Raw genomic sequence first — 13,920 nt, 5'->3', positions numbered from 1 at the left:
TCTTGTTCTCCATAATAAAGCATGGCCTCACACGAGTCTGCGCTCCCGAGACTAGCTCTCAAAACGTCTTTGGACTGTTCTTCCTCATCCACCCTACAGCCCACAACTCGCACCTTCCGACTTCCATCTGTTTGGCCCAACGAAGGACGCACTCTGGGGAAAGCAGTACGTCGACGATTGGGAGTTTATTGAAGAAGTAACCCCTTGGCTCCGACGTCGAACAGAAAAGTGGTGATGTCGTGTGACTAGGGCCCCCCGTAGGGTAGACCGTTCGCCGGGTGCAAGTCTACCGATTTGACGCCACTTCGGCGACTTGCGCGTCGATGGGGACGAAATAATGATGATAACACAACACCCAGTCCCCGAGCGGGGAAAATCTCGGACCCAGCCGGGAATCGAACTCGTGCTCTTAGGATGGACGTTCTGACGAGCTGACCACTCAGCTACCGGGCGCGGACAGAAAGGTAATAGCATGCGTGCATACACACCCTCCCGGTAAGATGACCGTAAGGGTGCCACATTGAACGAATATTATGTTGAGAATTGGGTCTTGTAGGTAAAAGATTGGAGAATGATGCGGTGCACTGTAAACCTGAATAAATTGAACCTGCTTTCAGAAAAAAAATGTGTTGCATTATCTATTGAGCGCCCCTCGTACTTTGGCGACAGAAGGTTACGGTTTTACTGCGTGACAATTATTGAATCACACGAAAAAGACGTAAATTATTTACAAACTACGGCGAGCACACGGTTTATTCGAAATGTAAACGTCACTGGATTGTGGACGATGTAGCGCAAACGACTAGCGAAATTCTGCATCAATGGTTTTTAGGTTACTGCTGTACACCTTGTCTTTAATATAGCCCCACAAAATGCAGTCGCATGTGTTCACCTCCGGAGAACATGGCGGGCAATCGAGGCCAATACCACTGGCCTCTAGGTATCCTCCAGAACGCGGTACTCAAATTGCTCCTCCAGGACATCAAACACTCCCCTTCTTCGATGGGGTTGAGCTCAGTCCTGCATGAAGCACATCTTGTCCAAATCACAGACACTTTGGATAATGAGGATGAAATCATCTTCGAAACCCTTATGTACCGTGTAGTAGTCAGCGTGCCTTCAAGGAATATCGCAGCGATTGTTGTGTGACAGGACGTTTCACACCATACAGTCACCCATTTGTGTGAAGAGACATCTAGATTTTGGAATGCCGGTTCTCAGTGGCCAAAATGAGCCAGTTTCACTGTGTCGAAACATCGCTGATGTCGATGACCTTCTGAATGGCTGTTTTGAGCGACCTCATCCAAACCCAAAGTGGGCTTCGTCGCTAAACAAATCCACGCATGCGCATACTAATCCACATCACACCTCGCCCCCAACCGTCCAGTTTGAACGTCCTCGCGCAAACCGTTCAGATGTTCTACATCTACATCTACATCTACATCTACATCTACATCCATACTCCGCAAGGCGGAGGGTACCTTCAGTACCTCTATCGGTTCTCCCTTCTATTCCAGTCTCGTATTGTTCGTGGAAACAAGGATTGTCGGTATGCCTCTGTGTGGGCTCTAATCTCTCTGATTTAATCCTCGTGGTCTCTTCGCGAGATATACGTAGGAGGTAGCAATATACTGCTTGACTCTTCGGTGAAGGTATGTTCTCGAAACTTTGACAAAAGCCCGTACCGAGCTACTGAGCGTCTCTTCTGCAGAGTCTTCCACTGGAGTTTATCTAACATCTCCGTAACGCTTTCGCGATTACTAAATGATCCTGTAGCGAAGCGGGCTGCTTTCCGTTGGATCTTCTCTATGTCTTGTGTCAACCCTATCTGGTACGGATCCCACACTGCTGAGCAGTATTCAAGCAGTGGGCAAACAAGCGTACTGTAACCTACTTCCTTTGTTTTCGGATTGCATTTCCTTAGGATTCTTCCATGAATCTCAGTGTGGCATATGCTTTACCGACGATCAACATTATATGATCATTCCATTTTAAATCCCTCCTAATGCGTACTCCCAGATAATTTATGGTATTAACTGCTTCCAGTTGCTGACCTGCTATTTTGTAGCTAAATGATAAAGGATCTATCTTTCTGTGTATTCGCAGCAGATTACACTTGTCTACATTCAGATTCAATTGCCATTCCCTGCACCATGCGTCAATTTACTGCAGATCCTCCTGCATTTCAGTACAATTTTCCATTGTTACAACCTCTCGGTACACCACAGCATCATCTGCAAAAAGCCTCAGTGAACTTCCGATGTCATCTACCAGGTCATTTATGTATATTGTGAATAGCAACGGTCCTATGACATTCCCCTGCGGCACACCTGAAATCACTCTTACTTCGGAAGACTTCTCTCCATAGAGAATAACATGCTGCGTCCTGTTATCTAGGAACTCCTCAATCCAATCACACAATTGGTCTGATAGTCCATATGCTCTTACTTTGTTCATTAAACGACTGTGGGGAACTGTATCGAACGCCTTGCGGAAGTCAAGAAACACGGCATCTACCTGTGAACCCGTGTCTATGGCCCTCTGAGTCTCGTGGATGAATAGCGCGAGCTGGGTTTCACATGACCGTATTTTTCGAAACCCATGCTGATTCCTACGTCATGCCGATTTTTTTCATATAGTTCAATAATTGTCAGCCTGTAATGAGTACCAAGAGGTTTGCTCCCCCTACCACTCAGATACTAGCGTAGTCGATTCCCTCAGCAAACAGTACTCGAACTGTCTGCCTGTGAGTCGGAAAATAATGTACAGGCGCGCGTTAGCGATTTAGGTCAGGGGGGCGGGTTCGAGTGCGTATCCTGGAGAGCTGACAGCAGGTGTTTCCGGCAGAGACGCTGCGGCTGTACCCGGTGGTGGCCGGCGCGTACCTGGAGGAGTGCACTCAGACGCACCGCCTCAGCGGCCCTGGAGGCTCCAGCGTCGTGGTGGAAGCGGGCACCCACGTCGTTGCGCCGCTCTTCTCGCTCCAGAGGGACCCGCGACACTTCCCAGAGCCTCTGCGGTTCATTCCGGAGCGCTGGAGCCCGGAGAACAGCGCGGGCCGACACCCGGGCGTCTACATGCCCTACGGAGCGGGCCAGCGTCGCTGCGTGGGTGAGTCTGGCTGACCGCGCTTCCCCCTGAGTGCCCACAACAAGTAGGGGCGCGGCGGGCGGCTGGCTCTCATTATCATTTCCCGGTCTCTATGCTGAAGCTTATTCGCCAACACGAAACAAGGGCCTGTACACTACCCAGGCAGTTAAACCGGCAACAGTCGTAAATAAGATACCGCTAGTCCAGATGTTCCCAACCGTTCTTAGACCATTACCTCTGACAAGGGAACCTCCCCATCGCACCCCCCTCAGATTTAGTTATAAGTTGGCACAGTGGATAGGCCTTGAAAAACTGAACACAGATCAATCGAGAAAACAGGAAGAAGTTGTGTGGAACCATGAAAAAAATAAGCAAAATATATAAATTGAGTAGTCCATGCGGAAGATAGCCAACATGATGGAGAATTTGAGCTCAGGAGCGCCGGGGTCCCGTGGTTAGCGTGAGCAGCTGCGGAAGGAGAGGTCCTTGGTTCAAGTTTTCCCTCGAGTGAAAAGTTTACTTTCTTTATTTTCGCAAAATTATGATCTGTCCGTTCTTTCATTGACGTCTCTGTTCACTGTAATAAGTTTAGTGTCTGTGTTTTGCGGCCACACCGCAAAACCGTGTGATTAGCAGACGAAAGGACGTGCGTCTCCAATGGGAACCGAAAACATATTGCCCACGGAATACATCTCAAGAATTAATGCACTCTCTTCCAAAGTAGCGAACAGTCAACTGACAGCCAGGGAGCCTCGTTAGCAGGAATAATCTCTCCTCCGTGCGTTGTAGTCGACTGACGTCATGTGTTTCGATGTTTGCTTAGGTGTAGCGTCCCCATACTACGGCGCAGTTACCTCGCATCGGACGGACGGACGGACAGATAATAATTGTCTGAAAATAAAAAATTAAACTTTTCGCTCGAGGGAAGATTTGAACTCAGATCCTCTCGTTCTGCAGCTGCTTACGCTAACCACGGGACCACGGCGCTCCCGAGCTCACTCTCTCTTTGATGTTGCCTATCTTGCGCATGTACTACTCAGTTTGTATATTTTGCTTATTTCTTTCATAGTTCCACACAACTTCTTCCTGTTTTCTCGATTGATCTGTGTTCAGTTTCTCAAGTCCTATCCACTGTGCCAACTTAAAATTAAATCTGAGGGGGACGCGATGGGGATGTTGCCTTGTGAGTGCAATTAGACATTAGCTAGTACCCCCAACCTCCCCCAACTTGCCGCTGCCCCGCCCCTTCCCCAACACATTGTCACCAACTTTAACACCTAATTAAACTCTAGGATGAAAAACTTTTCTTGGAAGGCATGTATCTTTAAAATGATGGAACATGAGTGATATTTAGTGTGTGTGTGTGTGTGTATGACGAAGGAATTCGTCATGCCTCGCACCTGCTATCTACAACTTCTTCTCAGATAAGAAAGCTAACTATCCACAGTGAGGGTAGACAGTTGTTATAAACGTGGTTCCCCACCATTGCTCCTCTTCATTGCGGTACTTGCTTGACCTGCACACTACAGCTGCATTAAGAGTCAACCAAGTTAAACTGTGTAAAGTGTACTTGCTGTTTATAAATCACCTGATTGCTGCACTTCTGAACGGGCAGAAATTGGAAGATTTCAGGCTGTTAATGCTTTGTGTCTGACCACAGCCACGGTCATTAATAGTAATACTACTACTACTACTACTACTACTACTACTACTACTAATAATAATAATAATAATAATAATAATAATACGGCAGCAGCAACAAATCAACAACTCAACCAATTACTAAAGATAACAGAAGTATTCAGTAATGATATAAATATGGCTTTCGGAACAGACAAATGTAAGAAAAATAGCATAGTCAAGGGAAAATACACTAAACAAGATTACTTATTGGATAACCATAGCGACTGCATAGAAGCGATGGAAAAAACAGATGCTTATAAATATCTAGGATACAGGCAAAAAATAGGAATAGATAATACAAATATTAAAGAAGAACTAAAAGAAAAATATAGACAAAGACTAACAAAAATACTGAAAACAGAATTGACAGCAAGAAACAAGACAAAAGCTATAAATACTTATGCTATACCAATATTGACCTATTCATTTGGAGTAGTGAAATGGAGTAACACAGAACTAGAACCACTCAATACACTTGCACAGTCACAATGCCACAAATATAGAATACATCACATACATTCAGCAACAGAAAGATTCACGTGGAGCAGAAAGGAAGGAGGAAGGGGATTTATCGACATAAAAAACCTACATTATGGACAGGTAGACAATTTAAGAAAATTCTTTATAGAACTAGCACAAACTAGAAAAATATACAAAGCAATCACTCAAATAAATACATCGGCTACACCATTGCAGTTTCATGACCACTTCTACAATCCTTTAGATCACATAACATCAACAGATACAAAGAAAGTAAATTGGAAAAAGGAAACACTACATGACAAGCACCCGTATCATCTGACACAGCCACATATCGATCAAGACGCATCCAACACATGGCTAAGAGAAAGCAATATATATACAGTGAGACGGAAGGATTCATGATTGCAATACAGGATCAAACAATAAACACCAGATATTACAGCTAGCATATTCTTAAAGATCCCAATACCACAACAGATAAATGCAGACTTTGCAAACAACAAATAGAAACAGTAGATCACATCACAAGCGGATGTACAATACTAGCAAATACAGAATACACCAGAACACATGACAATACACCAAAAATAATACATCAACAACTTGCCATACAACATAAACTAATAAAACAACACGTTCCCACGTACAAGTATGCACCACAAAATGTACTGGAGAATGATGAATACAAATTATACTGGAACAGAACCATTATAACAGATAAAACAACACCACGTAACAAACCTGACATCATACTCACCAATAAAAAGAAGAAATTAACGCAACTAATCGAAATATCCGTACCAAATACAACAAATATACAGAAGAAAACAGGAGAAAAAATTGAAAAATACATCCAACTGGCTGAGGAAGTCAAGGACATGTAGCATCAGGATAAAGTTGACATTATACTAGTTATACTATCAACTACAGGAGTCATACCACACAATATCCACCAGTACATCAACGCAATACAGCTACATCCAAACGTATATATACAACTACAGAAATCTGTAATTATTGATACATGTTCAATTACCCGAAAGTTCCTAAATGCAATTTAACATATACCGTACAGTTAAAAGGAAGTCACGCTTGATCAAGGTCCGCGTCACTTTCCATTTTTAACCAGACATAACGTCTGAGAAAGGAAAGAAATAATAATAATAATAATTCTGTGGTGCTACAGAAGAATGCTGAAGATTAGATGGGTAGATCACATAACTAATGATGAGGTATTGAATAGAACTGGACAGAAAAGAAATTTGTGGCATAACTTGACTAGAAGAAGGGATCGGTTCGTAGGGCGCATTCTGAGGCATCAAGGGATCACCAATTTAGTATTGGAGGGCAGCGTGGAGGGTCAAAATCGTAGAGGCAGACCAAGACATGAATACACTAAACAGATTCAGAAATATGTAGGTTGCAGTAGGTACTGGGAGATGAAGAATCTTGCACAGGATAGAGTAGCATGGAGAGCTGCATCAAACCAGTCTCTGGACTGAAGACCACAACAACAACAACAACAACAACAATAATAATTATTATGTGTACGGCATTACAGTGGCCTTCATGAAGTTGCTGCTGTGTTGTGTTGCCAGTTAATTCATTTATCTGTTTCGAAGCTAGAAATGAAGCAATTTGTGAACTACTGCAGGTACTGTCTGCAACACGGAGAAGACATGTTCTCGAGATATTTAGCATTTTTGAGCTATACGTCTCACTTTTATCATCAGCGATTTCCGTGACAAAGCACAACATCGTGTGTAGTGGGTGTAGTGGGTGGACTATTTCAGGAACCTGTAACCGACACCGCATTAATGTTATTAAATGAGAAAAAAAAGATATTGTTGACAACTGATATAATTATTAATAGAATCTTACAAAATTATAATAATAGTAACGATCTTTTGAAAATAACTTAGTTCCTTGACTGAAACGGAATCGAATCGTTCAGTTTTTACTCCTCAGAATATTCCATTTTACCCCTCAGGGGGTAATTACCCCCAGGTTGGGAATCACTGCACTAGTCTGTAGTTCACTTTTCCACATTTCCAGCTCTCCATAGGTACTAGGGTCATACTGAAAGTAGTGAATAATAATTTTTAAATGTCGTAACGCTTATCTTTTTTAGATAAAACAAGTACATCATCTTAGTCTACAGATATTTGCATTGATTTATTGTATATAGTTCACTAGTTTATGATTCACACATTTTATCTTAGTTAGGTAATCTTACATCGCATTTACGCTGAAATACTTCCTCTCGTTTTATTCCTAAATCTAACACTAACATTTTTCATCCCTCGAAAAGGAGATGCTTTGCAGAAACACTAGTTTAAAATCTTTGATCCTACAAAATTTCACTGCACCACCTTTGTACCTCATGATTCCATAACACTCGGAAACAGGTCAGCACAATGGCGACAACACATTGTGGAGTATACTCTGCTCATGTGTGCAACCCACGACAAGTAGTGCTATTTGGATTCTACGATACACAGGCCAAGGAGTGAAAGTACACTTCTGGTTTACAGTGGACCTGAAGATAGGGGAAGTATTGCGCTGAAAGTAGTTGTTTGAAATAAATTTCTTTGATAATATCGCTGGGGTGGTTCGTTTCCTTTATTTTTGCCACAATACTCTTCAAAAAAATCAATACCTTCATTTCGCAGTCTGTGAAGAAGGTTTTGGCTGGCGGTTCTTCTCTGAAGTTTATGGCCTTTGGTCAACAAACATGGGACACAACGGGCACAATCTTCTCGACCTAAGCTTTGAGTCATTTCTTGCACAGCACTGTGTCCTACTGCAAACCTAGCAGCGGTTTCACTCGCTGTAACACACTTGTCGTCTCTATCGAGCTCAACGCAAGCTTTCTCGTTGTTGCATTCCATGGAGGCAGTTCGCAGGCGACAGCTGTGAGGCTCATCTTGGATTCTCGTTTTCCCCTCTTTGAAGACTGCTAGCTCCCACGCAGAGCATACGCACGTTGAAATGTGAGGTGAATTTCGAAATCAATGTTAGCACGCTGTCGAAACGAAACGTTGATGTACACCATTTAGCCTGTCGTAAGGTGGTAGACACTAATGACGTCACAATACGGAAACGTGTGAAGGAAGTCCGTAGATTACGATCCTGCAGTCGTTTTTCTTACATTGTTGAAATTTGAATTTCAACAGTGGAAGAGGTTCATTACCAGTACCTGGGAAACTGGAACTGTTAAATTATGATGATGGTTCAAATGGCTCTGAGCACTATGGGACTTAACTGCTGAGGTCATCAGTCCCCTAGAACTTAGAACTACTTAAACCTAACTAACCTAAAGACATCAGACACATCCACGCCCGAAGCAGGATTCGAACCTATGACCGTAGCGGTCGCGCGGCTCCAGACTGTAGCGCCTAGAACCGCTCGGTCACCCCGACCGGCAATGATGATGATCACGCGCACAAAATTCTAACATTTCGGCCACATTGTACCCTTTCCCCTGTACGTAGAACAGTTCACAATCAAAGTGGCTTCTGCATTTCTACAAACTCTGTCTCTATAAAACGTCGACTCTACTGAAAAAAGATAGTTTAGCTCGCCTTAAAATACAAATTTAAATATTCCACTCGCCACGCGCTTTTTGAATACGAGTGGCACACAAACAATCACTAAACAGCAACAGATAAAGCAAATAATTTACTAATGGTAACACGAAAGTTCGGTGTAATACGGTACGAATCAAGTACGACCACAGTCCTACTCTTTTTTTATTTTGATTTATTTATTGAGTCATCAGTTTTCTGACTGGTTCGGTGTGGCCCGCCACGAATTCCTGTCCTGTGCCAAACTTTTACTCTCAAAGTAGCACTTGCAACCTACATCCTCAATATTTTCTGGTTATATTCCTATCTCTATCTTCTGCTACAGTTCTTACCTCCTACAGCACCTTCTAGTACGGTGGAGGTCATTCACTGATACCTTAACAGAAGCCCACCATGTACGTTCTTCTTGTCAGTGTTTTCCATATACGCCTTTCTTCGCCGATTCTACGGAGCACCTGCTCATTCATTACCTCATTAGTCTACCTAACACTCAAAAGTCATCTGTAGCACGACTTCTAAAATGCTTTGTTTCTCTTCTGTTCCGGTTTCCCCACAGTCCTTGTTTCACTAACATGAAATGTAGGGCTCCAAACGTACATTCCCAAAAGTTTCTTCCTCAGTGTACGCCCTATATTTTACAGTAATAGACTTCTCTTGGTCAGGGTTGCATTATTTGTTTGTGGTTTTTGTGCCCTCCTTGCTCAGTCCGCCATGGGTTGTTTTGCCGTCTAAGTAGAAGAAGCCCTTATTTTCATCTCCTCCGTGATCCCCAAGTACTGATGTTAGGTTCCTGGACATTCTCATTTCTGATACTCCTCAGTGCGAATAGCAAACGAAACGGTCACTTTTGGACCTGTACTACACTTAATTATGCGCTACGGTAATATCCCTCTCGCTGCATTTAATTTCCAGTGACTCTCCCAACTCGGACTATACCAATTTCCTGCATTTTTTTCTACGATAAATAAATGTTTAAATAACGTGCTATTTATGTTTCGATTTCATCATTTGGATTTGCAGCTCCTTGTGTTTACCGTGTTTGTAGTTACAATTGTAGGATGTAAGGTCCGCCAGTTATTCGGCGGACCTTAACTCCTACAATTTTTATGTTTTGGTTATTTCAATAAACATAGTCCGGACCTATATTTTCAGGCGCTACAGTCTGGAGCCGCACGATCGCTACGGTCGCAGGTTCGAATCCTGCCTAGGGCATGGATGTGTGTGATGTCCTTAGGTTAGTTAGGTTTAAGTAGTTCTAAGTTCTAGGGGACTGATGACCTCAGAAGCTAAGTCCCATAGTGCCCAGAGCCATTTGAACCATTTTTGAACCGATATTTTCAATAGAGTTTTGAATAGCCTCTGTCCCCTGAACTGCGCTTTCAGTCGTCTCTGTCCCATTAACGTGTTAACTTCCTTGAAACTGTTTATTTGTTTACCATCTATCACAAAGCGAAAAAAGTGGTCCAACTAAAACATTTATATTTCTTTACGCACTACACGAATATGTAATAAAAAATGGGGGTTCCTATTTAAAAAAACGCAGTTGATACCCCTTTGACCTATGGCAGCGCCATCTAGTGGGCCAACCATAGCGCCATCTGGTTTCCCCCTTCAAGCTAGACGAGTTTCGTTGTTTGTAGTTTTTTAGTTTGATGCTAATTTCGTGAGATATTTGGTCCGGTCACTATCAATGGACCACCCTGTATACACACACACACACACACACACACACACACACACACACACTGAAACGTCCCCTTTGAACAATTGTACATATGAAATGTCCACTTAGAACAAGTTATACATGACTGTGCTTAACCTGACACACACAATGTTTTTAGCGCAACGCAATCTGACTATCAAAAATCCCTGCAAAAGAATGGCCCTGACAAACATTAAACTATACCTTTCACAAATCACTTACCTCACAAAAATCTTCGTTGCTCGAACTACTGCAATACAGCGAGTGCCACTACTGCCAGCTAAATAAAAGATACAAACCACTGAAGGTACTAACTACTGATAGGGATAGTTAGCAAATGAAAGATATTAAGACTCTTCAATGGTGATTGTGCACCTGCACAGTCGCAACAGATGGCTGCTGGCCATCTCTACAAGGACTACAGTGGGTCTGCATCTCTGGTGGCCCACCATTACCACAATCTCTACCAGGACTACAGTAGGTCTACTCTGTGATGACCTACCTACCAATCTTCTTCAAAATGTCGAATGACTCTGCTGTGGGTTTGCTCCATTGTGGCCCATTACCTGTCAGCATTTCAAGAGTCAGCACTGTCTTTCTGTTAGAAGGACAACACTACTTCTTCAAGACTGCATGGACATCCACTACTTCCGTGTGCATTGCCTTTTATTGCTCAGACTTTGATAAAAGAAACGGCAGTTTTACTGTGGTGAATGATCAGGACTGTCTTTATTGACTGTGAGAAAATTTTAGCTTTTGACCAACATTGTATAAATAAGTGTGTGCATTTGATATCTTTGTTATTGTAATTATGAAAAATTTTTTCAAATCTGTATTGGCCACTGCCCAAAAAAATTTGTAAAATTTTTTGTGGGGAGCATGGGGGCTATGTAAGTAGGCTGTTTATGTTTTCTTTATGTAAGTTTGCTGTTTATGTTTTCTTATTGGCAACGTTACGTAGCGCTCTCTGTATGAAAATCACTGGCTGTGCTGTGTGCAGTATGTGGCTAGTTTGCATTGTTGCCTGCCATTGTTGTCATGAACTGCTATAGCTGGATGTGAACAGCAGATAGCGTTGCGCAGTTGGAGGTGAGCCGCCAGCAGTGGTGGACGTGGGGAGAGAGATGGCGGAGTTTTGATAATCTGTAAGACTGAATGTCAATTATGAATATTAAGGTAAATACATTGTTTGTTCTCTATTAATATCTTTCATTTGCTAACTATCCCTATCAGTAGTTAGTACCTTCAGTGGTTTGAATCTTTTATTTAGCTGGCAGTAGTGGCGCTCGCTGTTTTGCAGTAGCTTGAGTAGCGAAGATTTTTGTGAGGTAAGTGATTTGTGAAAGGTATAGTTTAATGTTTGTCTGGGCCATTCTTTTGCAGGGATTTTTGATAGTCAGATTGCGTTGCGCTAAAAACATTGTGTGTCAGGTTAAGCACAGTCTTGTACAATTGTTCTAAGTGGACATTTCATATGTACAATTGTTCTAAGGGGACGTTTCAACACACACACATATATATATATATATATATATATATATATATATATATATATATATATATATATATATATATATACACAAAATTCTAGCTTTCGCAACCAACGGTTGCCTCGTCAGGAAACAGGGAAGGAGAGGGAAAGACAAAAGGATTTGGGTTTTAAGGGAGAGGGTAAGGAGTCATTCCAATTCCGGGAGCGGAAAGACTTACCTTAGGGGGAAAAAAGGACAGGTATACACTCGCACACACACACATAACCATCCGCATATACACAGACACAAGCAGACATTTCAAATTAGTTTATTAGTTAGGTTTAAGTAGTTCTAAGCTCTATGGGACTGATGACCTCAGATGTTAAGTCTCATAGTTCTCAGAGCCACTTGAACCACTCTTGTGTGCACTGCTGTCCCACGACTTCTTCTGTCACCTCAGTGTTAAGCACTGTAGCTCGCTGGAGGTCCTAAGTGTTTTCACGTCGCATCTTCTTCTTCTCAGCTGAAATCTTCTCGAAGACGACGATGAAGTTCGGGCTGGCGTCGCTGCTCGCCCAGTTCGAGCTGAGCCGGTGTTCTCGGACCCCGGAGCGCCCGGCGAGAGCTCACCCGCTGGCGCGGCTGCTGGTTCCAGCCGAACCGCTGCACGTGCGAGTGTCGCGCCGCTCCTGGTTCACCTACGACGAGTGAGTGAGTGCTGACTCGGCTGCTGACGTGTCTCCAGCGTCTCCGTGCACCACTCCTCTCCGGCACACGGGCGCAGCTCACCTGGAACTGACCCGTGGGATCCCAGGTGCCGACTCACCTACTGACACATGCAGTACCTGTGTACACCACGTTTCACGGCGCACGGAGCACACCTGTCGCTGAACTGCGAGGCCACAACTGTTGACTTGGCTGCTGACATATGCATTACCAGTTTGCGCCACGTCTTTTGTTGCACCTGGCACTCCTGAAACTATGGCGTGTCCACGTGGGCAAGACATATACGAGGGCAGTTCAATAAGTAATGCAACACATTTTTTTTCTGAAACAGGGGTTGTTTTATTCAGCATTGAAATACACCAGGTTATTCCCCAATCTTTTAGCTACACAACACTATTTTTCAACGTAATCTCCATTCAATGCTACGGCCTTACGCGACCTTGAAATGAGGGCCTGTATGCCTGCACGGTACCATTCCACTGGTCGATGTCGGAGCCAACGTCGTACTGCATCAATAACTTCTTCATCATCCGCGTAGTGCCTCCCACGGATTGCGTCCTTCATTGGAAACATATGGAAATCCGACGGTGCGAGAATGGGGCTGTAGGGTGCATGAGGAAGAACAGTCCACTGAAGTTTTGTGAGCTCCTCTCGGGTGCGAAGACTTGTGTGAGAACTTGCGTTGTCACGAAGAAGGAGAAGTTCGTTCAGATTTTTGTGCCTACGAACACGCTGAAGTCGTTTCTTCAATTTCTGAAGAGTAGCACAATACACTTCAGAGTTGATCGTTTGACCATGGGGAAGGACATCGAACAGAATAACCCCTTCAGCGTCCCAGGAGACTGTAACCATGACTTTACCGGCTGAGGGTATGGCTTTAAACTTTTACTTGGTAGGGGAGTGGGTGTGGCGCCACTCAATTGATTGCCGTTTTGTTTCAGGTTCGAAGTGATGAACCCATGTTTCATCGCTTGTAACAATCTTTCACAAGAAATTGTCACCCTCAGCCACATGACGAGCAAGCAATTCCGCACAGATGGTTCTCCTTTGCTCTTTATGGTGTTCGGTTAGACAACGAGGGACCCAGTGGGAACAAACCTTTGAATATCCCAACTGGTGAACAATTGTGACAGCACTACCAACACAGATGTCAAGTTGAGCACTGAGTTGTTTGATG

General features: G+C 43.5%; 1 protein-coding gene across 1 annotated transcript in view; it reads left to right on the top strand.

The window, feature by feature from the left end:
- LOC126095701 (uncharacterized) overlaps positions 1-12,728 on the top strand; it is a 230,695-nt gene extending 217,967 nt beyond the window's left edge. The window contains exons 13-14 of the mRNA XM_049910453.1: positions 2,848-3,111; positions 12,541-12,728. Of these exons, the coding sequence (XP_049766410.1) occupies positions 2,848-3,111; positions 12,541-12,728 (452 nt within the window). The remainder of the gene's footprint in view (positions 1-2,847; positions 3,112-12,540) is intronic.
- The last annotated feature ends 1,192 nt before the right edge of the window (positions 12,729-13,920 follow it).

This window comes from Schistocerca cancellata, chromosome 8 (assembly GCF_023864275.1).
Source record: "Schistocerca cancellata isolate TAMUIC-IGC-003103 chromosome 8, iqSchCanc2.1, whole genome shotgun sequence".
Taxonomy (NCBI): Eukaryota; Metazoa; Arthropoda; class Insecta; order Orthoptera; family Acrididae; genus Schistocerca; species Schistocerca cancellata.
This window is presented reverse-complemented; position numbering and strand designations above follow the sequence as displayed.